This window comes from Pelodiscus sinensis, chromosome 6 (assembly GCF_049634645.1).
Source record: "Pelodiscus sinensis isolate JC-2024 chromosome 6, ASM4963464v1, whole genome shotgun sequence".
In the NCBI taxonomy this organism is placed as follows: domain Eukaryota; kingdom Metazoa; phylum Chordata; order Testudines; family Trionychidae; genus Pelodiscus; species Pelodiscus sinensis.
Window position 1 is genome coordinate 105,309,439 of NC_134716.1, and position 27,208 is coordinate 105,336,646.

Sequence of the window (27,208 nt, forward strand, 5' to 3'; positions counted from 1 at the left end):
AATAAACCCCAATTACAAATAAAGTTATTGTTTACTTAGGTAGCATCCAAAATGTGGTGGGAGCTTTACAATTTCCAACCACCATTTAGGCAAGATGATTGAGTAGATAATTGACAGCATGCATTGTTTGCTGTTTTTTTTTTTAAGTTCAATTTATTAAATTCTCTGTTCCCTATCCTCTGTACATGGTCCAACCTCCTTCCCTATCCCAGTTTCCAGTTTCAATTCTAGTATCCTTGCATTTGTCTCCCAGCATGCAAGCCCGTCTTTCCATATAAATGAGCAGTTTGTTTATGCAATAAGTGAAACAGATAAGTTAGAGGAGTTATTCATTTAGTTTCATGTAGTCCATAAAAGTCCTTCAGGAGGAATTTAAATAGTGAGAAAACAGTTCAAGTGAGGCAATCCATGAATTTTTAAACTAAGGGTTAATGGAAATCAGACAGGTGTGGAGGTTAAGGATAATCTAGGAATGGCCCAATATTTGAACAAATACTTTGCTTCAGTCTTTAATGAGGCTAATGAAGAGCATAGGGATAATGGTAACTTAACAAATGGGACTAAAGATATGGAGGTAGATATTACCATATCCAAGGTAAAAGCCAAACTTGAACAGCTTAATGGGAGTAAATCAGGGGGCCCAGATAATCTTCATCCAAGAATATTGAAGGAACTGGCACATGAACTTGCAAGTCCATTAGCAAAAATTTTTAATAAATCTCTAAACTCAGGGGTTGTACCATTTGACTGGAGAATTGCTAATATAGTTCCGATTTTTAAGAAAGGGGAAAAAAAGCGACCCGGGTAACTATAGGCCTGTTAGTTTGACATCTGTAGTATGTAAAATCCTGGAAAAAATTTTGAAGGAGAAAGTAGTTAGAGACATTGAGGCTAATGGCAATTGGGACAAATTGCAACATGGTTTTACAAAAGGTAGATCATGCCAAACCAACCTGATCTCCTTTTTTGAGAAAGTAACAGATTTTTTAGATAAAGGCAATGCAGTGGATCTAATCTACCTCCACTTTAGTAAGGCATTTGATACAGTACCACATGGGGAATTATTGGCTAAATTGGAAAAGATAGGGATTAATATGAAAGTTGAGAGGTGGATAAGCAACTGGTTAAAGGGGAGACTACAGCGGGTCATATTGAGAGGTGAACTGTCGGGTTGGAGGGAGGTTAGTAGCGGAGTTCCTCAGGGATCAGTTTTGGGGCCAATTTTATTTAATCTTTTTATTGCTGATCTTGGCACCAAAAGTGGAAGTGTCCTAATAAAATTTGCGGATGACACAAAGTTGGGAGGTATTGCCAATTCAGAAAAGGATCAGGATATCATACAGGAAGATCTGGATGATCTTGTAAATTGGAGTGATAGCAATAGGATGAAATTTAATAGTGAGAAGTGTAAGGTTATGCATTTAGGGATTAATAACAAGAATTTTAGTTATAAGCTGGGGACACATCAGTTGGAAGTAACGGAGGAGGAGAAGGACCTCGGAGTCCTGGTTGATTATAAAATGACTGAGCCGCCATTGTGACATGGCCGTGAAAAAGGCTAATACGATCTTGGGATGTATTAGGTGAGGTATTTCCAGTAGGGATAAGGAGGTGTTAGTGCCATTATACAAGGCATTGGTGAGACCGCATTTGGAATACTGTGTGCAGTTCTGGTCTCCCATGTTTAAGAAGGATGAATTCAAACTGGAACAGGTACAAAGAAGGGCCACTAGGATGATCCGAGGAATGGAAAACCTGTCTTATGAAAGGAGACTCAAGGAGCTTGGCTTGTTTACCTTAACCAAAAGAAGGCTGAGGGGGGACATGATTGCACTTTTTAAATATATTAGAGGGATAAATACCAGGGAGGGAGAGGAATTATTTAAGCTTCATACCAATGTGGACACAAGAACAAATGGATATAAGCTGGCTAGTAGGAAGTTTAGACTTGAGATTAGACGAAGGTTTCTAACCATTAGAGGAGTGAGGTTCTGGAACGGCCTTCCAAGGGAAGTAGTGGGAGCAAAAGATCTACCTGGTTTCAAGATTAAACTAGATGGGTTTATGAAGAGGATGGTTTGATGAGATAACAGGATCTTGGTAACTAATTGTCCATTCATTATCAGTGGGAAATAGGTCAATGGAGGGATGATAGGAGTTACTATAGAGAACTTTCTGGGTGTCTGGCTGATGAGTCTTGCCCACATGCTCAGGGTTTAGCTGATCGCCATATTTGGGGTCAGGAAGGAATTTTCCTCCAGGGTAGATTGGCAGAGGCCCTGGAGGTTTTTCGCCTTCCTCTGTAGCATGGGGTACAGATCACAGCTAGAGGATTCTCTGCATCTTGGGGTCTTCAAAGTATTTGAAGGCTTCAATTTCTGAGTTATAAGTGAGAGGATTATTTTGGGAGGGGTGGGTGAGATTCTGTGGCCTGCACTGTGCAGGGGGTCAGACTAGATGATCATAATGGTCCCTTCTGACCTTAAAGTCTATGAGTCTATGAGGAACACTTGGTTAGGAAAAATATATCCCTTAGGGGAGGATTTATTAAGGAGGATACTGTATTTGCTTCTGTGCTCTCCTCTTTACTATAATGAGCAAGCAAAAGCTGAAGAGAAATAGTTAAAGGAAAACTAGTACCATTCAGTTACTTCACATGAAGGCAGTTACTTCACATGAAGGCAGAAAAGGAAATATTGACAAATTTATAAGTGCTTATGTGCAAATCCAAGAAGTCTAAATACAAATATGGCTGAAATACCAATACTTGATATTAAATGATGATATTGAAAGAAAAGGCATTACAGAAATTTGATAAAAGATCAATAATCAATGGTACCAAGTACCAGAATACAAAATGTATAGGAATGACAGAGTAGGTTATGCTGCTGGGGCGTAGTGCTATATGCGAAAGTAAATATAGACTCAAATATATAGTAAACATTTTAAATAACTTAGTATCATAAAAGCTCTATAGATAGAAATTCCATGCTTGAATAATAAGAATATAGTAGTAGAAACATACAATTTTATCACAATTGTGATGGCTATTGTAAAACGGTAAGGGAGATAAGAGGTCAGAAAAAAAAGAAAACCCAGTTGTCAGCTATCTTCGTATTGAATAGGAACATGTGACCTCAGGATGGGATGCAGAGAGAAAATTTCTGGACACCATTATTGATTGACTGCTGCTTTGAGTAGCTAGTTTCACATAAGGAGAGAAGTCAGTTTATGATTTTGTTCTAAGGGGCACTGAGGATCTGGTCCACCAGATAAATATAACCAATCTGCTTAGTAATAGCATCCACAGCACAATTAAATTGAACATTCTTACAGGGGGATGGATACTAAAGTAGTGTCACAATAGCATTTAACCTCAAGAAAGGGAACTGCACACATATAAGGAATCCATAGGTTGGGCTTTTCTGGTCCGGCTCCCTTGGGACCTGACTGGTCCCGGACGAGGGATTTTTCTGGACCAAGGGAGGTCATTTCAGGGGGCCCCTCCGATGCTCCTCTCCCCACTTCCTGGCTAGCCTAACAGCTGAGCCATGCACCAGCTCCTGGCCCTTCCCCAGTCGAGCTGCACTCTTGCTCTTGGCTTCCCACTCCTAGCCCAACAGAGCCGTGCACCGGCTCTCATCCCCTCCATCATGCTGGGACACTGGTCCTGGAACATCAGTGGTCATGCTGGCCACGGATGTTGCCGGACCAGAGAATCCCAGATTTTAGAGATGCAACCTATTGTTAAATGGAAATAAAAAGGAACTGTCACAGGAGTGAAATGCCTGGAAGATTAACAGTATTTTTTTAAAATCATAATAGAGGCTCAAATTAAATATATATCCCTAGTTAAAACAAAAGTATAAAAAAATGCCACCATGGCTAATAGGGATGTAAGAGACTAGTTGGCTATCCAGTAAGCAGAAGCTTATCAGATAGTTGACTAGTGTTGCAACTAGTGGCTTTCCCCTCTCCCCTCCCCTCCTTGTTGCCTCTGTCAGAGAGAGGCAGCAGGGCAGAGAGGAGGAGGAGCTGGAGTTGGGGTAGGCCACCTTAAAAGCTGGTTCCCTCTAGCATTGTCTCCTCGGGGCAGGGGAGGTAGAGGCACAGTGGGGAAACGGCAGGAGCAGGGACTAAAGCAGTCTGCTCATGCTGCTTTTGCTGTCATTCTGCTTTTATTCCTGCTATTTAATGAAAGGCTGAGGCACTGCAGGGAGCATGGGGCCAGCAGGATCCCCCGCTAGTCCAGTGCTCCCTGCGGGGCTTCCTTTTGAAATGTAAAATATCCCTACTGAGGCACTTATACATTTTAAAAGGAAACCCCATGATGGCTGCAGGACTTCTGCTTTTGAACTGTAGCAAGAGCCTGGGCTCTTGCCACGGTTCAAAGGCACAGGCGCTCTTATAGACTAATTGAATAGTCGATGAAAATCTCATCAACTGTTTGATTAGTTAATTAATATTAACTAAATTTAATATCCCCAATGGCTGAACAGAGTGAAAAGTAGTTACAGGCACAAAGGCATATTTAAACATTAGAAGGCAAATCCTACTGAGGAAAATTGAAAGCTGCATAAAATCTGGAAAATCAACTGTAAAAGTATAATGTGGTAGGCCAAAAGAGAATTTCAAGAGCAACTAGCAGAAGACATAAAAACTAACATGAAAAAAATTCCAGTACAATAAGAAGGAGGAAGTTTGCTAAACAATCAGTGGGGCTAGTGGGCAGTCAAGGTGCAAAAGTAGCATTGAAGGAAGACAAGGCTGTTGCAGTGAAGCTGAATTAATTTTTTGTTTGTTCTCCCTGCAGATGATATTGCCAGCCATTGTTTTTAGGCTCCATTTAGGGTTGCCAGATGGTTTAACCAAAAATACCGCTCTCCCCCCCCCCCCCCCAAAAAAAAAAACCACTGGGGGAAAAATTATGGGAGGGAGGGGGAGACCAAAGTTGTTGATGGAGAGAAAAAAAAATGACCCTGAGAGTTAAGCCAACCCCCCCCCCCAAAAAAATAACCCCTAAAACCAGCATTCAAACAGCTTTAAGTGCATGCAGAGTCACAATAGGTATAGCAAGAGTGGAGCAGTTGAGCACTAAGACCCAGGAACCAAGTAAGCAGGGGGTCCTGGGGCGGGGTGGGTGAGTGCTGGGAGCTGGGCCCAGTTGCCAAGTGTGTTGTAGGGTGCCCGGTGTCCGGTATTTTCGTCTCTTGGCTGGAAAGAAAAATCAGAAAATACCGGACATTTCAGGTGTCTGGTATTTTCTGATCCTCTCTCCCCCCTCCCCCCCCCAACTGGATAGGAGGCGAAAATACCGGACTGTCCGGGTCAATACTGGACACCTGGCAACCCTTGTTCCATACTGAGGTTTCAGTAGAAGTGGTTTTTGAATAAATTATCATTTTACTTGCTATGGTATATAACCTATTGCTTAAATCAGTGTCTGTACCAGATGATTGGCAAATAATTAATATAAATCTGATTTTTGAAAAAAGGCTTGAGTGATTATGTTAATTATAGGCTGGTAAGCCTAATTTCAGTACTACAAAATTGGTTGAAACTGTAGTAAAGAACAGAATTATTGGATGCGTAGATGAACCTCATTCTGTTTGGGCAGTCAGCCTGGCTTTTGTAATGGGAAATCATGCCACATCAGTCTGTTAAAATTCGTTGAGGGGGATCAAAAAATGTGAACAAAGATGATCCAGTGGTTATAGTGTCCTTATACTTTGAGAGAGCCTTTGTTAAGGTTCCTCACCTAAGCCTCTTAAACAAATTAAGGCATGTTGAGGGAAGGTTTTCTCATGGACCATATCATAAACATGAGGGATGGGGACTAAGGGGTTAACTGTATCTAGCCAGGTAGCAGTCAGCCAATAGAAATGTAGATAGGGATTTCAAACTGAGGCAAAGGAATTTTTGGGTTTTCCCTCCTTTGTTTCTGACTCAGTTTGCTCTCTGGGTACTGAGGGGGATAGAGGACATGTCTATTTCCAAGAAAAGACTCTTCACCATCTGTAAGTAGGGCAAAGTCTAGATAATCCATCAGGTTTTATTGTTTTCTGGTTTGGGAATTTGGATCTAAGATCTGTGCTGTTAGAAATGTTTTTTTTCCTTCTGTAACTAAGTCCTGAGCCCATGGGAATCCCCCATGAGTTTATTAATTTGTTAATAAACTTTATTTATTAATGACTGGATGACTGGGCAACAAAATTGCATTTATCAAAATTGAATTTTCTCTGCCAAGTAATACACATTGGAAAATACAATACTTTTCTAGATAACAATCTGACACAGTATGCCTATACAGGCAGTCCCCGGGTTACGTACAAGATAGGGACTGTAGGTTTGTTCTTAAGTTGAATCTGTATGTAAGTCGGAACTGGCGTCCAGATTCAGCCGCTGCTGAAACTGACCACCAGTTCTGACTTACATACAGATTCAACTTAAGAACCCCAAGTCAGCTGCTGCTGAAACTGATCAGCCGCTGATTCCAGGAAGCCCGGGGCAGAGCAACTGTGCCTCAGGCTTCCTGTAGTCAGCGCTGGTCAGTTTCAGCAACGGCTGACTTGGGGACGCCTGGGGCAGAGCAGCTGGGGTGCTGCTGGGTTGCTCCAGTAGCGCGGCTCCTTGGCGCTGCTGGACCAACCCAGCAACACCCCAGCTGCTCTGCCCCAGGCGTCCTGATTCAGCCGCTGCTGAAACTGACCAGCAGCGGCTGAATCAGGACGCCTGGGGCAGAGGGCTGGGGTGCTGCCGGGTTGGTCCAGTAGTGCCCAGAGCGGCGCTCCGGGACCAACCGGCAGCGCCCCAGCTGCTCTGCCCTAGGGTCCACAACAAAAGCCTGGTCTGCTGGGGGGGGGGGGGGGGCACACTAGCTGGGCCCCCCCCTCCCCCCCCCAGCAGATCAGGGACACTGGGAGCAAAGCCGCAGCCGTGGCGGGGTCCCGCGCTTCTGAGGCTTTGCTGTGGCTTTGCTCCAGTCCAGCCAGAGCAAAGCCTCAGAAGCGCGGGACCCCGCCATGGCTGCGGGTTTGCTCGCGGTGCCCCTGGTCTGCTGGGGACCGTCTCCAGCAGACCAGGGGCACCGCGAGCAAACCCGCCGGGGCTGCTGCTTTGCTCCCGATGCCCCTGGTCTGCTGGAGACGGTCCCCAGCAGACCAGGGGCACCGGGAGCAGCTTTTCTCGCCCCGGAGGTCAAGGTGGCTGACCGCTGCCTGTGAGCTCCGGGGCGAGAGAGCCCCGTTTGTAAGTGCGGATCCGACGTAAGTTGGATCCGCGTAAGTCGGGGACTGCCTGTACTTATATTCATATAGCGTGAAGGTTAATGCACAGGCAATTACCGAGGAAGCAGATAAACGTGCCATCTAGACTTTAGATGAGAACAGCAGTTCCCAACCACCAGTCCGTGGACTGGTGGCGGACTGCGAACCCCTGCCTGCCAGGTTGTGCATTCTTCCAGGCCATACCCCTGGCTGCTAATGAGCCCTGTCTGCTGTGGAACACGGTTACCAAGATGCATGCCTGTGCGCACACTAAAAATTCTCCTCTCATGCTGCCCCAGTAGGGAGCCCAACCATGGCCCTAGTTGCTGCTCCATGGCAGCCATGTGGCCTGGATGGTGGTGCTGCGGCTGGAGCAGGGCTGTGGTGAAGCTGTCTGTACTGGAGCAACCTCACCACGGCCTGAGTTTCTGCTCCATAGCAGTCACATGGCCCAGCCAGCGAGGCCACGTGGCAGGTAGCTGCTCCAGCAGGCAGAGGTGCTCTCGGGGTTACAAGCCTGCATGGCGAAGTAAGGCTGCTTTGGGTTGGTTGAGCTGCGTGGTGGGCCGGGGCTGCTCCAGGGCTGACCAGGCAGCATAGCTGAGTGGGGCTGCTCTAGTGATGACTGGGCTGCGTGGTGGAGCAGGGGTCACCCAGCTGGCCAGAGCCCTGGGGGCTGGCTCAGGGACCCCCTGGTAGGGCAGTCAAGGTTGAACAGGGGCTGTCGCTACTCAGGTGGCTGGGGTGGGGAAGCAGACAAGGCAGGAGAAGCCCTCCGAGCTGGAGTCAGTGCCCCCCACTTTCAGCCCAGCCTCTCCCTGGCTTGGTCCCCCTTTTCGTTCTCCCTCTTCTTCTTCTTCTTGGCCACAGCCTTCCTTCTTCTGCCCTGCCTGCTGTACCTCTTTGCCTCTCTCCAGTGAAAACCAGAACTATTTTGCAAAGCATGCCACCTGTTTCACAATGTATGATTTTGATCTTGCCATCCACACAATGACATGCATTGTGTGCATATGGATGCAATGTAAAATAACATGTGACCGCGTAACAGTAATTATCGTAATGAATCTACAAAGAAATTACCATAATTAATATGAAGATGTTTTAGTGCTGGTCCACAAAGTTTTTGAACGAGTTTGCTGGTTGGCGGTATTAAAAAAAAGTTGGGAACTACTGGACTAGAGTCTTTAGAACTAAGTTCATAGACGTTTGATTTTGTAATGGTGGTGAAGAGGAGAGCTAGTTGGAGGGGTTCACATGGTTACTTGTGACAAAGTAGACAGTCTGAAAATCTGTGTGTTGCATTGTCTTTGGAAGAGAAAATGTGGGAAGCAGGATGAACAGGAGATTACTCTAATCAAGATGAAGACTGTCAAGTGTAACCCAATCATGATAAAGCAATCTGAAAGAAATCTTAAAACAGGTTTTCTTTTGTCCCACCTTTACGCAAGATATCACTGTATGGGTTGATACTACTGTGAAACTTAAGGTGTCTATGCACTTTGCATGGAGGTGTAATGTATAATACCTCCCTTGCCTATTTGGAGACTTACTCCAGCAACAAAGATTGTGTGAATTGTACTACTGTTTTTTCTTGTCTAACATAGGTCACTAAATTCCTTATAAATTTTTTTTTAAAGTGGTTTCATGTCAGCTAGTACTCTTAACTTTTATTAGGAAAATCTCTTCTCACACATCTGTGGACACTGAAAACCACTCACTTTTCTGACATGTTATTTTTCCAGAGTGCTCCATGAGATTGTACCTGTATGTCTCAGGAGATGGGAATAAGGTGTTACTCACTACGCCTACTGCATGTGTCTTTCTGTGGGAAAGCACAGAGTGCAAAGACATATCCTCTGCTGAACATTCTTCACTGGCTGGGCATTGGTCACAAATTATTCCGGAAGAATCAGTTATGTTGCCTTCCACTGAAGATAAAGAATCTGGAATGAATGCTGATTTCATCAAAAATGAGGTAAGAAAAGTATAAAATAGCTCTGCATGCAGAATACTTTTCAAAAATGTAAAAATAATCTGAATGTATTAATTGGAAATAAATCTTGTTTTTGTGCTTTATAAAGCAAATTGAGTTACATGTTGGTTATGGAGCATCCTAGTAAACATGACAAAGATTTTAAATGGAATAATAACTGTTCACAGCCATAAACTTTAAAATCTGCTTTACTTTTGGGTTTTGGCATGGATCCTTATATTCTTTTCTGATCTTTTCAAAAAAGTGCTGGGGATATTTTAATTCTTGGGTGGTGGTTCCTGTGAATATTCCACTGTGGGTGCACATACTCTCCATGTGTCTAAAACTGGAAGATTTTTTGCTAGCAGCATTTGTTGGTCTGTGCCTGTGCCTTGTGCCAAACCAGGGCCTAAGGGTAGGCACAGGATAACTCCTTCTCCAGTTTGTTTGTCATGTGCAGACATCCATGAAAGGTCAAACAGTTTCTTCACAGGCAAACGGTCTCTTTGCAAACAGTCTCCAAGTGGAAATATGAAATAGCTCTGGCTATGTCTGTTCACAGGTGCAAGCTTATTCCATTACATTTCTCAGTGCTGTTTCCTTTTTGGACATTTGCAGAACTGCTATGTTGTAGTCAATACATGCATTCACAAACCATTACACCATGACTACATCTTTCACAGCAGATGCAGGATTTGATAAAAGAGGTCCATGTTTAGCAAGACCTGAAGTGTGTGTGCACCTAGTATACTGGAGCAAGAGAAATTTGCCTAGCAAAACCTGGAGAAAGGGGCAGCGATTGTGTATTGTGCCTGTAGTCCCTCCCTTGACTACATGTGGTGGTGCTGCCCCAACCATCAATCAGTTCCTTTGCACTGAATGCCAGGACACAAGACTTTGCTGCAAAGGAGACAAGGGAGTGGGTTGTGGACTACACATCTGTATCCTATCCTGAAGAACTAGAGTTATAGTAAGTAAATGTTTCTTACACACCCCAGCCCAGTAAGAGATGCTTGTATCTGGATGAGTATGTGGCTTCAAAGTTTGTGGCCCTAACCAAAATCCAAACTACACATCAGTCTCCTTGAACTGTGAACAGAGCATGAGATCTGCAAAAAGTTCCTGCCTTTTGTCCATGCCCTGCATGTTCAGCTTATGTTGAAAAATGATTGCTATTTACTTTATAAACATGAAGGATTGAGGTCCAACCTCCTTTGCACAGAGGCCATCAAGCTCTGGAGATGATGCATCCAGGAACAGATCACGTTTATAATGCATCTCTCAGGAATAACACATCTGCAGATAGCTTCAGCAAGTGCTTCCAAGGGGCACTGAGTGGGAACTGCATGTATTGGTAGTATAGAGCAGTGTTTCTCAACCTTTATTTAAAAAAGAAAAAAAAAAGTACTCCTTTAAAAAAGTACCCCCATTTGTACCATTGCAACACATTTGTTTAAACAACTTAATCATAGCTGGATGGGCAATGACATTTTTGGGTGTAAAAAGTACAAAAATAATAAAGCGCTGTAAAACGTAAAACAAAAATTCAGTTTTTTCCAAATTTCAGTTGTGTTGATGTACCCCCAGAGTTCTCTCAGGTACCCCTAAGGGTACTCGTACCACTGATTGAGAAACCCTGGTATAGAACTTCTTACAGCAGTGAGGATTTCCATTGTGGAAAAGGCTTCTTTGCATCCCAAGACAACAAGAAATGCCCAGCCTACTATTTCCAAACAGCTTGGGATCATGATTCCAAAGCAGAAGTGTTCCTAGTTTAGTGGCCAGAGATATTGGTGTATATTTCCCACTTGTGTTTTAAGGAAAATTAGGTAGGTGAAAATGATGGTAATACTTGGGGCATCTTACTGGCTGAATATGTTTTGGTTCACAAGTATCTTTCAGATTGCAGCATGTCTATGCATATGAACCCAGCCATTTTTTAAACCTGCTGACTTAGGAAAAGCAAGATTAAACTTTCCAACCCACTATCCCTTCATCTAATAGCCATTTGAATGGGTAAAAAGCTTAGAAAGATGACATTCAGAAGAGGTGAATGTCTTCCTGCTTCAGAAGCCTTTTAAATCTGCACTTGGAAGGGAATCCTCTGAAGTGTCATTCATGCTAAAATTTGACACTCTACGCGGGGGGCTCAACAAAGACTCTAGCTATCTTACTCATTACAAAGATAGCTTCCCCAGTTATCACCTCTAATACCATTAGCTCACAGACATTTACCCCCCCCCCCCGCATCCCCCTTCTGTTCTGAAATTTGATTTGTCCTTTTCATATGTGTTCATTTTTTTTAATTGTATCCTTTGGTATATAAGGTTGTGACTATTTTCTTCCACTATTTGATCTGAGGAAGTAGATCTGGCCCACGATAGCTCATCATCTAATAAACCATCTCGTTAGTCTTTAAAGTGCTACATAGTCCTGTATTTTGATTCAGAAGAGGTGTAATCCATTCTTATTAGCAGGAAATTCTTCGTGAGAAAATGTGTTTAAACGAAAGAGATTTTACAACTACTGGCAATATCATGAGATACCTCCTGAATATTCAGAGATCCCTACTAGCTTGGAATATTTTCTTTCCCTAAAGAAGTCAGGTCTGTTTCTCAACTCACTGCCGTCCATTTTCCTCTGGTATATAACTGCTGGTTTTTTCATCTATCCAATGGCTGTTTTTGAAAAGCTGTTCCAGAATCTTTCTTTCTGTACTGAAACCAACTCCAACTGTGGGACCTTAGTCTTGTGTTGTCAATGCTCATGAATCCTCCTTTTGAACCCTTGCCCCCTGGTACCTTCTGTCTGAAGATGTCATGCGTGACAGCAGTTGCCCCCCACTAGAAGAGTAGGTAAGCTCAAGGTCCCTAAGTGGATCCTTCTTACAGGTTACACCCTAAGTTCTTTCCAAAGGTTCTCTCTGAATTCCACATGAATCAGGCCATACACCTGCCTGTATTCAACTTACAGGCAACATGCTAGGGCAGGGGTCAGCAACCTTTCAGAGGTGGAGTGCCAAGATTTGACTTATTCACCTCCTATGTACAAATTCGAGTGCTGGTGATACTTTTTAATGTCAGTAATAGTCCTACTTACATAAGCTTTATAAATTAAGATGCAGCTCTTACTTTTTAGTGCAGGGGTCAGCAACTTTTCAGCAGTGGCGTACAGAGATTTAACTTATTCATGGATCTGTGTGCTGGGGGAGGAGAGGCCAGGGCAGGCTTATTTCCTGAACCACCTGCAGCTAGTAAGAATGGTTTAATTTAAATTATGAAATAGATTAAGCATTTTAACTTTATCATGTTAGTTTATCAAACTTAATTTTAAATACATTAAAATATTATGTCCAACACAAAAGATTTCAATATTTTCTATATTAATGGCAGTGGTGGAAAGCCCTTTTTGGGTCCGGGGTCACTGACCCATAGGAAAATCAGTTGGGGACCACACAAGTGAGAAGCAAAAAAACTCTTAAAAAAAACCCCCAATGCTCACTGATGTGGCCGCAACTGAGACACCTCACTCCTGGTACCCAGCCTCACAGGCTGAGGGGAAGAGAAGTGGGATATTGAAGTTCAGGGCTTTCCATACACCAGATTTACTTTTCTGAGGTTCCAGAGTTAGTGGATTTTACAGCTCTGGGACAAAAATGAGGGGCACAGTGCATGAGAGAGGTCTACCAGCAAGTAGGTTAGGGATATGGAGTGCAGGATCTGGGAGGGAAGTAGGGTGTCTGTCCAGGTGGAGGGAGCAGGAACAAGGGAGGGTGCAGTGTGTGGCCAGGAGAGAGGGTGCAGGAGCAGGGTAGGGTTCTGGCTAGCAGACAGGGTGCAGGAACAAGGAAGGTTATCGAAGCAAGCTGGCTTGCCGAGTCTTGCTGGGGTCGGAGGGAGGGAAGTGAGAGGTTTGGGGTGCAGAGGTCTGGGCATGAGAGGAGACCTTACCTTGCTTTGTGCCCCCAGCAATAATGGCTGCGGCCATGCTGTCTTGGTTGCTCTGGAAGGAGGCTCCATTGCTGTGGCAGCCACACGGTTTGGGGCCGACCTGGAGACGCGGCAGCCACGTGGTCTGGGGCCAGCCCCTGACCACGTGGCCAGCCCCTGACCACGTGGCCAGCCCCTGACCACGTGGCCAGCCCCTGACCACGTGGCCAGCCCCTGGCCACGTGGCCAGCCCCTGGCCACGTGGCCAGCCCCTGGCCACGTGGCCACACTGCCTCCCATCCCTGCCAAGGAACAGCTGAGGAGTCTCAGCCCCAGTGCTGCCTCCTCCCACCGCAGCCTAACATGCTGCAGAGAGGATGGAGCGCTCTCCAGTGGCTGCGCAGGGGAGGTGGGATTGGGTTGAGCTCCCTCCCCCGTGCTTGCTGAAAATCGGCACGTGTGCCTCGCTTGCTGTAGGTTGCCGACCCCCGCACTAGGGGCCGGGTCCTGGAACTTCCTTGCTGATTGGATCAAAGCCCTAGGCAGGCTGGATCCGGCACACTGAGAGGCTTTTGCCGACCTCTGTTCTAAATGGATATTGAGGACCATAAATGTCATGAATGCTTTGCTATGAGCTGATGGAGACTCCTACCCCTCAAAATATGAGAACTCACCCTGGGATGGGACTAGGTAAGGAAATGGAGGATTAGGGAGTCTCTCCCATGTCCTGCAGATTGAAGACCCTCACGGTGATGAGACAGCTCTGGATTCCATCTGCAGATGGTATCATAGGTAAGGAGTGATCAAGTGATGTTAGCTGTCCAGTGATGGTTGGCCCACTCTCTCTCCCTGACTTGTTATGGGTGTGTGTTTGTCCTCAGAAGGCATGGCAGCTGGTAACAGACCCCTTGTGTGCAGGTAAGCTCACCCTCCCAACCAGATCTACACATATGGTGCTGGTGTACACCTCTAAGCAGCTCCAGATTTTGCCACTCAGAACTGGTTGAGGCAGCTCTTAATAATGTGTTGTTGCCAGGAAGAACCCAGATCATGTGTCCATCTAGTTTCCTGTCAAAAGAGCAAGAAAATACTCTCAAGGGAGGAAAGAGAAGGCCAGCCAAGATGGAGTCCAGGTGGTTGTTCTTATATTCAAAGATTGCATACCCATGTTAGTAAGCACCAGAGTTTCTCCCCTACAACCTCAGGCAGCCTCATGGCTTTTGTTTAGGATGTCATCCTGGAGATTGGTAGATGGATATGTGAGACTCTTTGCGTACCTTTACTAGACATTACACTACGGTACATGTTTCTTTGGCAGATGCATCCTTCAGTTCAGCAGTCCTGCATGGTCCATTCCATCCTTTTTGTCGATGAATATTGTTTAGGACAGTGCTTCTTAAACTGTGTTCCATGGCACAGTGGTGTGCTGTGGAAAACAACAAAGTTCAAAATGGCTGCCCTAAAAGGGACAGGCAACTTTTTTTTTTTTTTTTTTTTGCGCTCAGTAACCCCACCACCACCAAAAAAAATCCTTGGTGTTCCTCAAAAAAAATTTTTTGATGTTCCTCAGTCTTAAAAAGCTTAGGAACATCACTGGTTTAGGAATTACCCATGGTGGAAAATACCCATAGGGAACACCATTCAAAAAAGAAAGGAAAACTATTTATCTGACTAAAGTTTAACAAAGTATATGGTCTCTAAGGGTATTTTTTGCCCATCCTATCCTGTTGCTTTGAATTATTTTCTAAGTGACTTGTGGTAGAAAAGGAACTGAAAGAGGTCTGTCCAAACCATCCTTTATGCTTTGAGTTAAGAACAAAAGAAGACACAGGATGCAGGTGCAGATCAGTGGACACATTCATGACAAATCTTTTGATCTTGGGACCCTGGAGTGTATGCACACCCAGAATGTAGTATCTATGTGGATCACATATGTCAAAGAACTCCAGTTATGGTAAAGTAAGTCACTTTTCAATTAGAGACCAAGAATATGTATGTCATCTTAAAGTATTATTAAAATTACAAAATGTTGTTGCAACATACTTTTAATTTTTTGCTATCTCAGCTTTTGTTACAAGAATCCAGTTTTGGGCTTCAGCCCTGCGAGCTGATCAGCATAAGTGGGTTTTTTTGTAAGTGCTCATAACCCTGTTACTTCAATATGAGTCTGTAGAGGCACAGGGAGCTTCTAATGCAGATCTGATTGAGAGATCAAAAATTTGGAAGGCCTTTCCTTCTGGAATTCCATCATGTATGTATATATTTATTCATAATGGATTTAGGAAAGGTGATTATTTATGTATGTGTTAGAAAGCTCTGAAGATTTCTCCAGTACTCTTCTTTCTGGTTTTAAAACCATCGGTTTGAGGCTGTACATTATTGATCCTTTTGGCTAAGGGAAGCTAAGTGAGATTCCAAAGCCGGTGAAAAACAGTGTCTTAACTGTTCTCTCTCAGCTCATGCATCATATATGTATTTTTTCGCAACCAATTCATTTTTGTCTGTATAAATGCAATCTGTGGGATTGACTGTGAAGTAGTAATAAAACCAGTCCTGCCAAAGTGCTTGCATACGTGTTCTATTCATCTCATGCGTAAGGGTATTTGAGTAATTTTCTATGTTTTTAACTTCATTATTTTTCAAATAAACTAGTAGAATAGCGGTGTAACATCCGATGTATCTGTGGCGGACTTGTTCTAACCTTGTACATAAGGATTCATGGAATTTTAGCACGCTACCCAGAGCCACCATTTTTAGTTTGCTTATCTGAGAAATTCCTTTTTAATAAGTATGAAAAGTTTTGATTTTTGGTAGCAAGTGAAGATTTGAGTGCAGGCAACTTTTAAATATGCATTTTTAACAGCTGAAGACTATAGCTTTTTAAAGCATCAAAAGTCTGTTGTGGAAATTTTCTTTTCAAACCAGTAAATCTTAGAGGGGGGAATGTGGGACCCTGTAGAGGTCTGTCATGCTTTCTAGTTGAATTGCACAAACAAAAAAAATGAGTGATTTGAATTAATACAACAACTGAATGCTAGTACAATATAACAAGGTATGTTGCCTAGCAAGATCACATAATCAATATATTACCTATTCAGAGAAATCCTTCTCATATTCAGTTTTTAGTAAAACAAATTGTTGTATCTTGTAAGATACTGGGATACTTTAAGTTAGGTTGTAGGATGGTTGACAAATTGTTTTTGTTTTTTCTTCTCTTTTGAATCTCAGAGAAAATATTTTATTAATTTTGTTTTTAGTTGTGATAATGGGTATTGCATTGATCAATCAAGTAAATTTATAAAAAGAAAAAATTGTTTCTTTACAGATACTAGGTGACTGCTGCTTGTGCTCTTTCACGTTTTATTCTGGGGAATGCTTGATGCTGACATTTTTAGCGCTGCGGTGGCATGAAAATAGCTTCAGATACATTAGGTGAGTTTAAAGTTACTTGAAATTCACTAACAGTTTTACAAGGAATAGTTGATTTTATTTTTGGTAAAGCATTTTGAAGTAGGGATATTAAATGGTGTTTAATTTGATTAGTTCAGTGTTTACCAAATTTATTTAGCCACGGAACCCTTAAAAAAAAAACCACACACACACTCTCTCTCCCTCCCTCCGTCCTCCCCCCCCCCCCCCCCCACTCCTGGGAAACTGGTTGACCAAAAAAAAGAAGGGGGGGGGGGGGAACTGTCAAGCAAAAAATAAAAACAACTCTGGGGAAAACTGGTCCAAAAAATAAAAAAAAGCTGGCCCACCCTAAGATTGCTGCGGCCCTTTGAAAATGGCAGCCCCGGGTGACTACCCTGCTCACTCGCCCCTAAGACCAGCTCTGGGGTTCCACAGAGCACTATTTGATAAGGGAGGAAACTGCAGAGTCACAGCAGGGTTAACTCCTGGACCCAGGAGTAGCCCCACTGTGGCTCTGACTTTCAAATGTATTAAGGGCCACCAGGCTCTTAATATATTTAAAAAGCAGAGGCGTAGCTGGGTATCCCAGTGCGAGCCAGAAATCAGCTGATTTCTCTTTGAGTGGTGTCCCTGTGGGTGCTCCACTATAGGCGTAGGGCTCGTCCCGGCGCTGCAGTCGGGAGAGTTTTCCCAGCAGTAGCCCCGGCGGACCGCACATGCGCAGAGGACTCCAGGTGCCGTTCGCGCCTTTTCTGCATCACGTGGTCTGAAGCGCCAGTTCCTCCTAACCGTCCATGGCTGCAGACGGAGTTGGAACAAGCTCCTGCTCCACTCTGAGGAAAAATTAGTTAGTTACTCGTTCGTCCCAGTTAGCCCCCTTCCTCGTCGTTATAATTTGTTAAAGTTGTTGTTATTTCTTAGTTAGTTTAAAAAAACCCCAAAAAACCAAACAGTTTGGTTCCTGTTTGTTGTTACCGTTATCCGTGGGCACATTAGTACATAAGAACATAAGAATGGCCGTACTGGGTCAGACCAAATGTCCATCTAGCCCAGTATCCTGTCTGCCGACAGTGGCCAGCACCAGGTACCCCAGAGAGGGTTGACCGAAGACAGTGATCAAGCGATTTGTCTCCTGCCATCCCTCTCCAGCCTCTGACAAACAGAGGCCAAGGACACCATTTTATCCCCTGGCTAATAGCCTTTTATGGACCTAACCTCCATGAATTTATCCAGCTTCTCTTTAAACTCTATTATAGTCCTAGCCTTCACAACCTCATCTGGCAAGGAGTTCCACAGGTTAACAACACGCTGTGTGAAGAAGAACTTCCTTTTATTAGTTTTAAACCTGCTACCCATTAATTTCATTTGGTGTCCTCTAGTTCTTCTATTATGGGAACTAATAAATAACTTTTCTTTATCAGCCCTCTCCACACCACTCATGATTTTATAGAGCTCTATCATATCCCCCCTCAGTCTCCTCTTCACCATGCCTGGCTCTCCGGGCTTCAAAAAATGTGTCTCATGTGGCGAAGCTATGCCGGCATCGGACGGCCACTCCCGATGCATACTCTGCTTGGGGGAAGGCCACATTCCCCACAAGTGCGGCCATTGTCCGAAGCTGACTGCCAGGGCCAGGCGCTACAGGGAGATGCGCCTGAAAATGTTGCTTTTCAACAAGGCGCTTCAGCTGATGCGGCGGGCCAATGGGCGGACTCCCCGATGCCCCATAAGGCCCACCAGACTAAGAGCTCCACTCCGTCACCGAGTATAAGTCCAGACTCGCTCCAAGGCACGGCCCGGTAAAACCTCTTTACACCCGAAGTACGTCAGCGCCTAGCCCGGCGCCTTTGTCGGCCCTGGTGTCCCGCCCGGCACTGCGCCCCGAGTTGCCGCTAGCAGCGGCACTGAGCATTTATGTGGCACCTCTACCTTAAGTGGCATCGCTGGCGGTACCGGGACTGAAGCCAGAGCCGAGAATGGCACCAAGACCAGAGCCGGCGCCGAAAAAGGCAGCAAGCATTACCCCTGCCTTACCAATGGCACCGAGGGCAGAGATAGCACCAAGGGAGGCACGGAGAAAGCCGGCGCAAGACTTGGCATTGCAGCTACATTTGGCACCGTCCGTGGAACCGGTGCAGCTCTCACCATTGGAAGTAGGCTCGGCACTGCCTTCACCGGCCTCATTGACTAGATCACCATCCCTGGGACAAGAACAATCTGAATCCGGATCGGTCATCTCAGTCCCCAGTAGTCCTCCACTGCCTATGACAGTTCCTACCAAAGCCCAGAGGAAAACCAGGCGTATGTGTACACCTTTGCCCAGTCCAAACAGGGCGATGTTTTCGCTTGAGCCTTCGACCTCACCGCACCGTGACAGATGAGATTATGACAGGCACTGATCGCCCTCAAGATGTTATTGGATGTCTCCAAGACGATCCATTACACCTCTCCGTTAACCCAGCTCTTATTATTCCAGATCCCCGTCTCTCTGTTCGTTCCGGTCACATTCACTGATCTCCCGGGCTCGTTCACACCACTACCATTATAGGAGTGTGAGCTCATACTCTCCTGGACGCTCATATCATAGCCATCATCGCTACACTCGCGATGCCTCTTATCATCTCCAGCCTAAAGTGGAGGACCTGTCTTTTGACTGGCGTTCCCTATTCGCACAGAACACCGACCATGTATTCCATTCTGGAAAGGACTCCTGAAAAACCCTGAGAACAATTGGGATGTACACGCCGCCCTTCAGGCATAAGACAGTCGGTCCCCACAACAGACAGAGGCCCTTTTCATATGCCACGTCGCGCTTCAGGCCTTATGATCAGCAGAGGCAGAGGCAACGCCCTCCGAAACGGTGCCAGCAACCTACTAAGGCATTGAGTCAGCAACAGTCTTTGCAGCAAGTTTGATGCGTGAGTCGAGGGACCGTGCGCTATTCCCCTTTGAGAGGCTCCCGGTGAAGTAACCAAGCTGTTTCACCACCGATTGAGGCCTTACCGTCCCCATTGGTACGCCATAACTACCAACCGATGGGTCAGAGAGATCGCGACCTCCGGCCTCACCATTCCATTTTCCATCCTGCCCCCTCTCGCTACTCCTTCCCCATCCCTTTTCAGGGACCCCTCTCATGAGCCCCTGCTATGGCAGGAGGTCGTACATCTATTTACCATTGGAGCGGTGGAAACAGTTCCATACGAGTTCAGAGGCAGAGGTTTATATTCACGGTACTTCCTCACACGAAAGAAGTCCGGCAGGTGGACGCCTATCCTTGATCTCCACGGTCTAAACTGTCATCTAAGAAAACAAAAGTTCAAGATGGTTACTCTAGCCTCTATCATTCCAGCACTGAACGAAGGGGACTGGTTTGCATCCCTCAACGTCCAAAACGTGTATTTCCACGTGCCTGTTCCCCCAGCCCACAAGAGGTTCCTGCATTTTACCTTAGGCAATGGCCACTATCAATATGCAGTGCTCCCCTTTGGACTGTCGGCAGCACTGAGAGTTTTCTCTAAGACTCTAGCGGTTGTCACTGCTCACCTCTGGCGATCGGGCATCACGATTTTTCCTTACCTGAACTACTGTTTGCTGAAGGCTCCCACAGCACGTGAGGCACAAGCTGTGGTCGATACCACCAGAGACACGTTCGAGGCTCTGGGCTTCATCATCAACATACCAAAGTCTTCCCTGATTCCGTCCCAGTCCCTCGAGTTCATTGGAGCGAGGCTGGACTCCAGGGCTGCTACTGCATACCTACCTCTCGACAGATCCCACATCATACGGGACTTAGCAAATACCTTGCTCACGGTTCCAAGGGTTTCCATACTCACATGTCTGAAGCTGTTCGAGCACATGGCGGCAGCAACGTACATAGTTCCACATGCATGACTTCATATACGATGCCTTCAGCATTGGCTTCTCATAATCTGTATGCCAGGTACCGACAATACTTGCAGATGTGTGGTAGTCCCCAATTGTGTTAGGGACTCCCTAGCTTGGTGGCGCGACCTGAGCAATACATTAGCAGGCGTCCCCTTTCACGCTCAGACCTCGTCTCTTCAGATCACCATGGATGTGTCTTTATTGAGCTGGGGGGCGCATATGGACCATCTTCAGGTTCAGGGACTATAGTGTCACCACGAATCCCTCCTCCACATAAACTTTCTGGAGTTACAGGCAGTCTTCAATGCCTGCAGACATTTCCTTCATGATGTGCGCAGTACTGCGGTACAGATTCTTACCAACAACATCTGCACAGTTTACTATATCAACCGGCAGGGCGGTGCCAGATGCAGATGCCTATGTGCAGAGTCCATGCGCCTTTGAAATTGGGCAGTCCAACGCCAAATTATACTTTAGGCCACTTACCTTCCGGGCAAGAGCAGTACCATTGCCGATGCATTGAGCAGAACCTTCCATTTGCAGCACGAATGGGAGCTGCTCGACGGAGTAGTCCGCAACCTATTCGAGGTTTGGGGCTATCCAGACATGGACCTTTTTGCGACTCGACACAACAAAAAATGCCGCCTTTATTGTTCAAGGGTGGGCATAGGCAGTGACTCGCAGGGAGTTGTCTTCCTTCTCGATTGGGGAGCATGACACCTGCTATTCGCCTTCCCACCCATCCCGTTGATATCGCGTGTGATAGCGAAGATTCTCGTGGACACTACAACGGTGATATTGATAGCACCCTTTTGGCCCCGACAAACTTGGCCGCCTCAACTCATGTGAACGTCCTTATCCCAAACTCGGCAACTACCGCTATTGCGCAATTTACTTTCACAACAGCATGGCACTCTCCTTCACCTGAGCTTCGACAGCCTGCATCTCACAGCGTGGTTCCTAACTGGCTCCAAGGACCAGAGTTAGCTTGCTCACAGGCAGTCAGGGATATACTAGTGCACAGTAGACGTCAAATTACTCAAAAGTCCTACCGCTATAAATGGCGTCGCTTTCAAGCCTGGTGCCAGTCACTGAACATGTGTCTGCTGCAAGTACCTATCCATCATATTCTGGATTATCTTCTTTACTTAAAATCACAAAGTTTGTCAAATTCTTCGCTTAAAGTTCACTTGGTGGCAATCTCTGCCTTTTGTCCTCCAACGGATGGCTCCTCAGTATTCGCGCATCCACTGATCAAAAGATTCATGAAAGGAATTGCTAATCTCTACCCTCCACACAAGCCCGTCTCAGAGCCGTGGGACCTGGGCCTCGTACTGGACACCCTTACCCATCCTCCTTTCGAGCCGTTAGCACCTTGCGACCTGGTGACCATCACTATGAAGGTTACATTACTGCTTGCCATCACGTCAGCCCGTCATGTTGGCAAATTGGCAGCTGTCTTGGCTGACCCTCCGTATACACTGTTTACCGAACAAGGTGTGACACTGCGCTGCCATCCCGCCTTCCTGTCAAAGGTTAATTCGTCATTCCACATTAATGAGCCTATCGCCCTTTCCACCTTTAACCCAAAACCGCATTGTGCTCTGGAACATGCACCCTTAATGTTACGAGAGCGCTTGCCTTCTACTTGGACAGGACACGCTCCTTCTGAAAGTCACAACGCCTCTTGCTTTCAGTTGCGAACCGCTCCAGAGGTCACCAATTGTCTTCACAGCGTATTGCATCTCATAGTGTGAACTGTATCTCATGCTGCTACGCTCTCCGTAACAAGCCGCTGCCCTCTAACCCTAAGGCACATTTGGCCAGGAGCATGGCCACCTCGATGATTTTCCTCAAGGATGTTCCCTTGCGCGATGTATGCTGCGCCGCTACCTGGTATTCCACATCGACCTTTGTGAGACATTATGCCCTTGATCGCTTCATGGCTGTGGATACTGCGGTGGCTCGGGCAGTGCTTTCATCTGTGCACAGATGACTACGCCGATGCACAACTTGAGCTACTGCTTCATACTCACCTATAGTGGAGCACCCACGGGGACACTACTCGAAGAGGAAGAAAGTATTACTCCCTCTGTGCAGTAACTTCTGTTCTTCGAGATGTGTGTCCCCGTGGGTGCTCCACGACCCGCCCTCCTCCCTGCTTTGGAACTCTTATGCTTATATTTTTCAGATGTCCTGGCTAGGAGGAACAGGCACTTCGGACCGCGTGACACAGAAAAGGCACGAACAGCGCGTGGAGTCTTCTGTGCATGCGCAGTCTGCCAGGGACTACTGCTAGGAAAAACTCTCCGGACTGCGGTACCGGGATGAACCTGATACCTATAGTGGAGCACCCACGGGGACACACATCTCGAAGTACAGAAGTTACTGCACAGGGGGAGTAACACTTTCTTCCCAACGCGTGCCCTTCCCCCTCTCCCCCCACTGCGGCTCCACCTTTTAAGTGTATTAAGAGCCTGGCATCCTCTGTCTCCCCCGCCCCCCCCCCCCCGAGCTGTTGCTGGGGGAAACTGGCTTTTAAGTTGGCTCCCCCAAGCATGGGCTCTTGCTCCTCCCCCTCCCCCTCCCCTTGCTGCCTCTCTCTGTTAGTTAGTTTTGCGTAATTGTCCATGATTGCCCACACGCGTGCTTATCAGGTAGTGACTCAACGCTAGTTGCTTGGTCTTAGGTAGTGGTTGGTCTTAGGAAGTCACATGACTACCTCAACTGGTAACGACTGACCAAGTAATTCCATGTATGGGTGGAATGTAGAAACAGAATTTTCTGTTTTCTAAGATTTTCCATCCATGAGCGGAGTGAGTTTTGTTTTGTGCACCAATATTGAGTTCATGTGCACTTGTTTGGATGTGTGCTACCATTGCACCGACCAGTTACTGACATTTTATTTGTATATATAATGGAAGAAAGAATACGAAAACAGACCTTTCCCAGGCACAAAGAATAAAAAGAGTTGTTAAATCAGAACTTTTACAAACACATCCTTATTATTATGGCTGACCCTAAAGTGCCAATGTACTATATTTGTTCCACAATCTGCTTATTGATATCTGCTTATTGATTAACCCTGCAGTTCTGCATTTCTGCTGCTATTGTGATTTAATCCTGGCATCTAAGTTTCTTTAGTCTGAAAAATAAATCTTATTCATGCTAGAAAGAAAAGAAAACAAAACAGGAAATTTTTCATTCTTACTGAGTCTCACAAAAGTTTACCAACCTCCCCCCCCCCCCCCTTTCCCACTAGAGACACTTGGGGGGAAAAAATGTGGTCCAGAGTCCTTGACATGATGACCTGTCAGCCTTGTGGGGCTGCTGCAGCAACATTAGCTAAATGCCCACCCTCTTCCCTTAGGATAGGCCCTGACCATATTTCTCCTCCTTGCAAAGCAGCTCCCAAACCATCCTGATCAAAATGTTGGCGCATCAGCAGAAGCCTCCGCTGTCTCCCCTCTACCCCTTCCCCCCTGCACACTTTCCATACACAGTTGTGTCCTTAGAGGATCAGCTCACTTTCCATTTAAGGTCTGCATTCCACACCCCTTTCTGATCTTTTCCTGCTCTCGGTGGCTGATTTGAACTCCTCCATCTCTCTCTGTCTGCCTGGCCGCTCGCCCTGCCTGCCTGGAAGACCATTACATGGCCGCCTCCCTCTGCCCATAGTCACAGCCCTCTGCTGGCTGTGCAGGTCTATGAGAGCCTTGCAGCCCCGCTTGCCTTGTGCTGCTGCTGGGCTGCTCCCTCAGGGTCATGGAGGGAAGTTCCCTACGAGCTCTAGCATAGCGGACAAAGACCAGCTCTCTCAGCCCATGGGCTGCCTGCCCCACTGCAGCTAGAGGAGCACCTTGCCTGGACTTGGAGCTTGCTGATGGGTGCCTGCCCGACACAGTTCTGCCACAGCAGACAACACACAGCTGCAGCTGCTGCCCGCCACGAGGCTCCGGCCCCAGTTGAGGCCGCCGCTGCTGCCCAACATGTGACTCTGGCTCCAGTAGGGGTGCCAGAGCTGCTGACACATGGCTGCTGTCACCCGATACACAGATCTGTCCCTAGCTGCGGCCACCACTGCCACCTGACACGTGGCTCCAGCTCTGACCCTGGACGGGGCCACCGCAGCTGCCCGATAAACGGCTCTGGCTCTGGCCTTGGCCCTAGTTGGGGCCACTTGAGCAGCCGCCACCTGCTATACAGCCCACAGCTTCAGCCCTGGGCCATGTGTGGGCTGCCCTGCTGCTCCCAGAGTAACTAAGCAGCTACTGCACAGCTCTGCTGAAGGTGGGCATTAGGCAAATTTTTGGTGCGCGCCCATGTTGACGTGCACCTTTGGGGAGACACTGATTCCCACCCAAAGTGGAATCTACGAAACGATTGGAAGCTAGCAGTTTCTTGGTGTTTGGTTGGTGTGACACACCCAAGAGGAAAAACTAAAGACCCCAGGGAAAAGGAGACTTCCCTGGTTTGGAGGTTTAGCTGGAAAAAAATAGCAATTTTAGGGTGAGTTTTAATAAGTTTGAGCATATGTTAGAATTAGCTAAGCATTTTTTGTTATTTTAAATTTGTAATCTACTTTGCTCTGCCTTTTTTCACTTATAACCACTTAAATCGTATTGCTTTTACTTAATAAAAGTGATTTTATTATTAAGCCTAGTTAAATTATTGTTACCTGGGGGAGTAATCAGCATGTACATCCTCCTTTTATTGTTAAAGGGGGCTTACCTAAATAATTCATTTGGGGTTCTGATACCATTTGAGGAGTGGTTTCCTTGAAGGTGGGCCCAAAATTGTATTTTCCTCTGACCTGAAGAATCTCAGCATCTGTCTTGCTCCTCGAGGCAGGAGGGCGGGGTGTGATCTCAGCTCTGTGCCTTGGCTGGGAGAGACCAGACGAACTGGCCCAGCAGGTCATGGTGGTAAGAAACCCCAGAGAGCAAGAAGGTGAATGTCAGTGGCTTTGTCAGCACTCTGGGAAGCACCCCAAAAGGGGTCTTCTGTGATCGCACCCCATCACAATTCCTGTTTAGCTAGTTATCCACTATGATCCTCATGTCTTTTTCTGCAGTACTCCTTCCTGGGAAGTAATTTTCCTTTTCATATGCATGAAATTGATTGATCCTTTCTAAGAGGGAAGCTACCTTTTATAGTAGCTCCATCTAATTTGTATTTCCCTAGATTGTTTATGCACCATGAGCACATTTATTCAGTGTTGTTCGGGTCCTTAACTCGATACATTTTTTTTAAAATAAGAAAAATTTGTACCAAGGCTCCTTGTTCTTCCCCTTCTGTCTGTGTCTTGGGGGGAGGGGGAGAGCAAAGGACACAGCTTGTCTGCTCTCTGCACTCCCAGTCAGAGTGAGGAATTCAGCAGACTATGCACTTTCCCTTGCCCCCCTCCTAAAGGGCACCTGGGGGTGGTGGTGGTGGAAGAGTGTGAGTGTGTGAGTGTGAGTGTGAGTGTGAGTGTGTGTGTGTGTGTGTGTGTGTGTGAGAGAGAGAGAGAGAGTTTTTCCATGTAATATTCTTTCATAATTTTTTTTTTTACAGTTCTTTACCGTACCATATCCTCTGGGCCCAACAAGCATGTTACCTGTCTACTCTGGTTCCAGTATGTGTGTCAGTAAAGTCAAGAGGAGCTTTGCTTTCTACATTTTCAAGGGATGGACTTTTACTGGCAGTAGCCATTAATCAAAATGATCCAAAGGTATGATTGGTACACAGTAGATCATTACAGCTAATGTTGCAAACATACAGTTTGGTAAGTGTCCTAATTAAAAAGTGTTTTAGAATTACCTCTCAGGCTTGCTCTTAATTCATAACCAATTCATAGCTAGGAAGTTCTCCTTCAGAAAAGTATGGCTCTCCAGAAAATGGATCCATCTGCTTAATTCATAAAACGCCAAAACTTGATATAGAAATTCTCTCCAACTAACACACCATATCTGACCTCTCATTACTAGGCAAAGTCAGTGACAGCTAAGCTCAAGCAATATGTTGCATCTGACAGTATCTGAATGTTTCATAAGCTACAGTCTGAAGATAGTCCTGGCATGAAAGATTCTTTGAGTAATAGTGTCTATTGTATTCTACTGTGGGAGGTTATGTATTGCATCATACACCTGCAGCTGATGAATTTGAAAAGTATCTCTTGGCTTGTGCATGTGACTTGGCTCACCTCATGCATCCATAAGAACATAAGAATGGCCGTACTGGGTCAGACCAAAGGTCTACCGACAGTGGCCAGCACCAGGTGCCCCAGAGAGGGTGGACCAAAGACAATGATCAAGTGATTTGTCTCCTGCCATCCCTCTCCAGCCTCTGACAGACAGAGGCCAAGGACACCATTTTATCCCCTGGCTAATAGCCTTTTCATTTGAGGAGATAAAAAGTGAGGCACCTCTCCATTTCCCTTTTTACTCCTACATACTCCTTTTTAGAACCTCCAGTGTCCATAGCTTCAGGCTTATCCTACAAAATAAGAATTAGTTTTGTTAATAGCTTTAACTGTTATACAATTTTTAATAATTTATATTTTAGTGGTTTTTAGGTTTTCTAGAAGATTTACCTGGCACTGCTTGGGTCCTTAATTCAATTAATTTTTGTTCTTCTTCATTTAAATCATTGCTCTGGGGTGAGTTTGGAGATTAGGGATTCAATATGCAGTCTACACTGAGGCTCTCTCTCACCTCAGTAGCTTGGGGTCAGGTGAGAAATGTGTCTCCATGGCACAGTCAGGT

General features: G+C 45.8%; 1 protein-coding gene and 1 long non-coding RNA gene across 6 annotated transcripts in view; one reads left to right on the plus strand and one right to left on the minus strand.

Moving 5' to 3' along the window:
- CPLANE1 (ciliogenesis and planar polarity effector complex subunit 1) overlaps positions 1-27,208 on the plus strand; it is a 171,681-nt gene that overhangs the window by 8,859 nt on the left and 135,614 nt on the right. For all 5 annotated transcript variants that reach the window (XM_075932522.1, XM_075932519.1, XM_075932523.1 and 2 more), the window contains exons 5-7: positions 9,008-9,240; positions 16,492-16,598; positions 26,019-26,175. In XM_075932522.1, the coding sequence (XP_075788637.1) occupies positions 9,008-9,240; positions 16,492-16,598; positions 26,019-26,175 (497 nt within the window). The remainder of the gene's footprint in view (positions 1-9,007; positions 9,241-16,491; positions 16,599-26,018; positions 26,176-27,208) is intronic.
- The window catches only part of LOC142829966 (uncharacterized), a 66,267-nt gene continuing 56,332 nt past the window's right edge, over positions 17,274-27,208 (minus strand). Inside the window, exons 2-3 of the long non-coding RNA XR_012904945.1 lie at positions 19,751-19,877; positions 17,274-17,410 (exon numbers count right to left, since the gene is read on the minus strand). This is a non-coding gene — a long non-coding RNA (uncharacterized LOC142829966). The remainder of the gene's footprint in view (positions 17,411-19,750; positions 19,878-27,208) is intronic.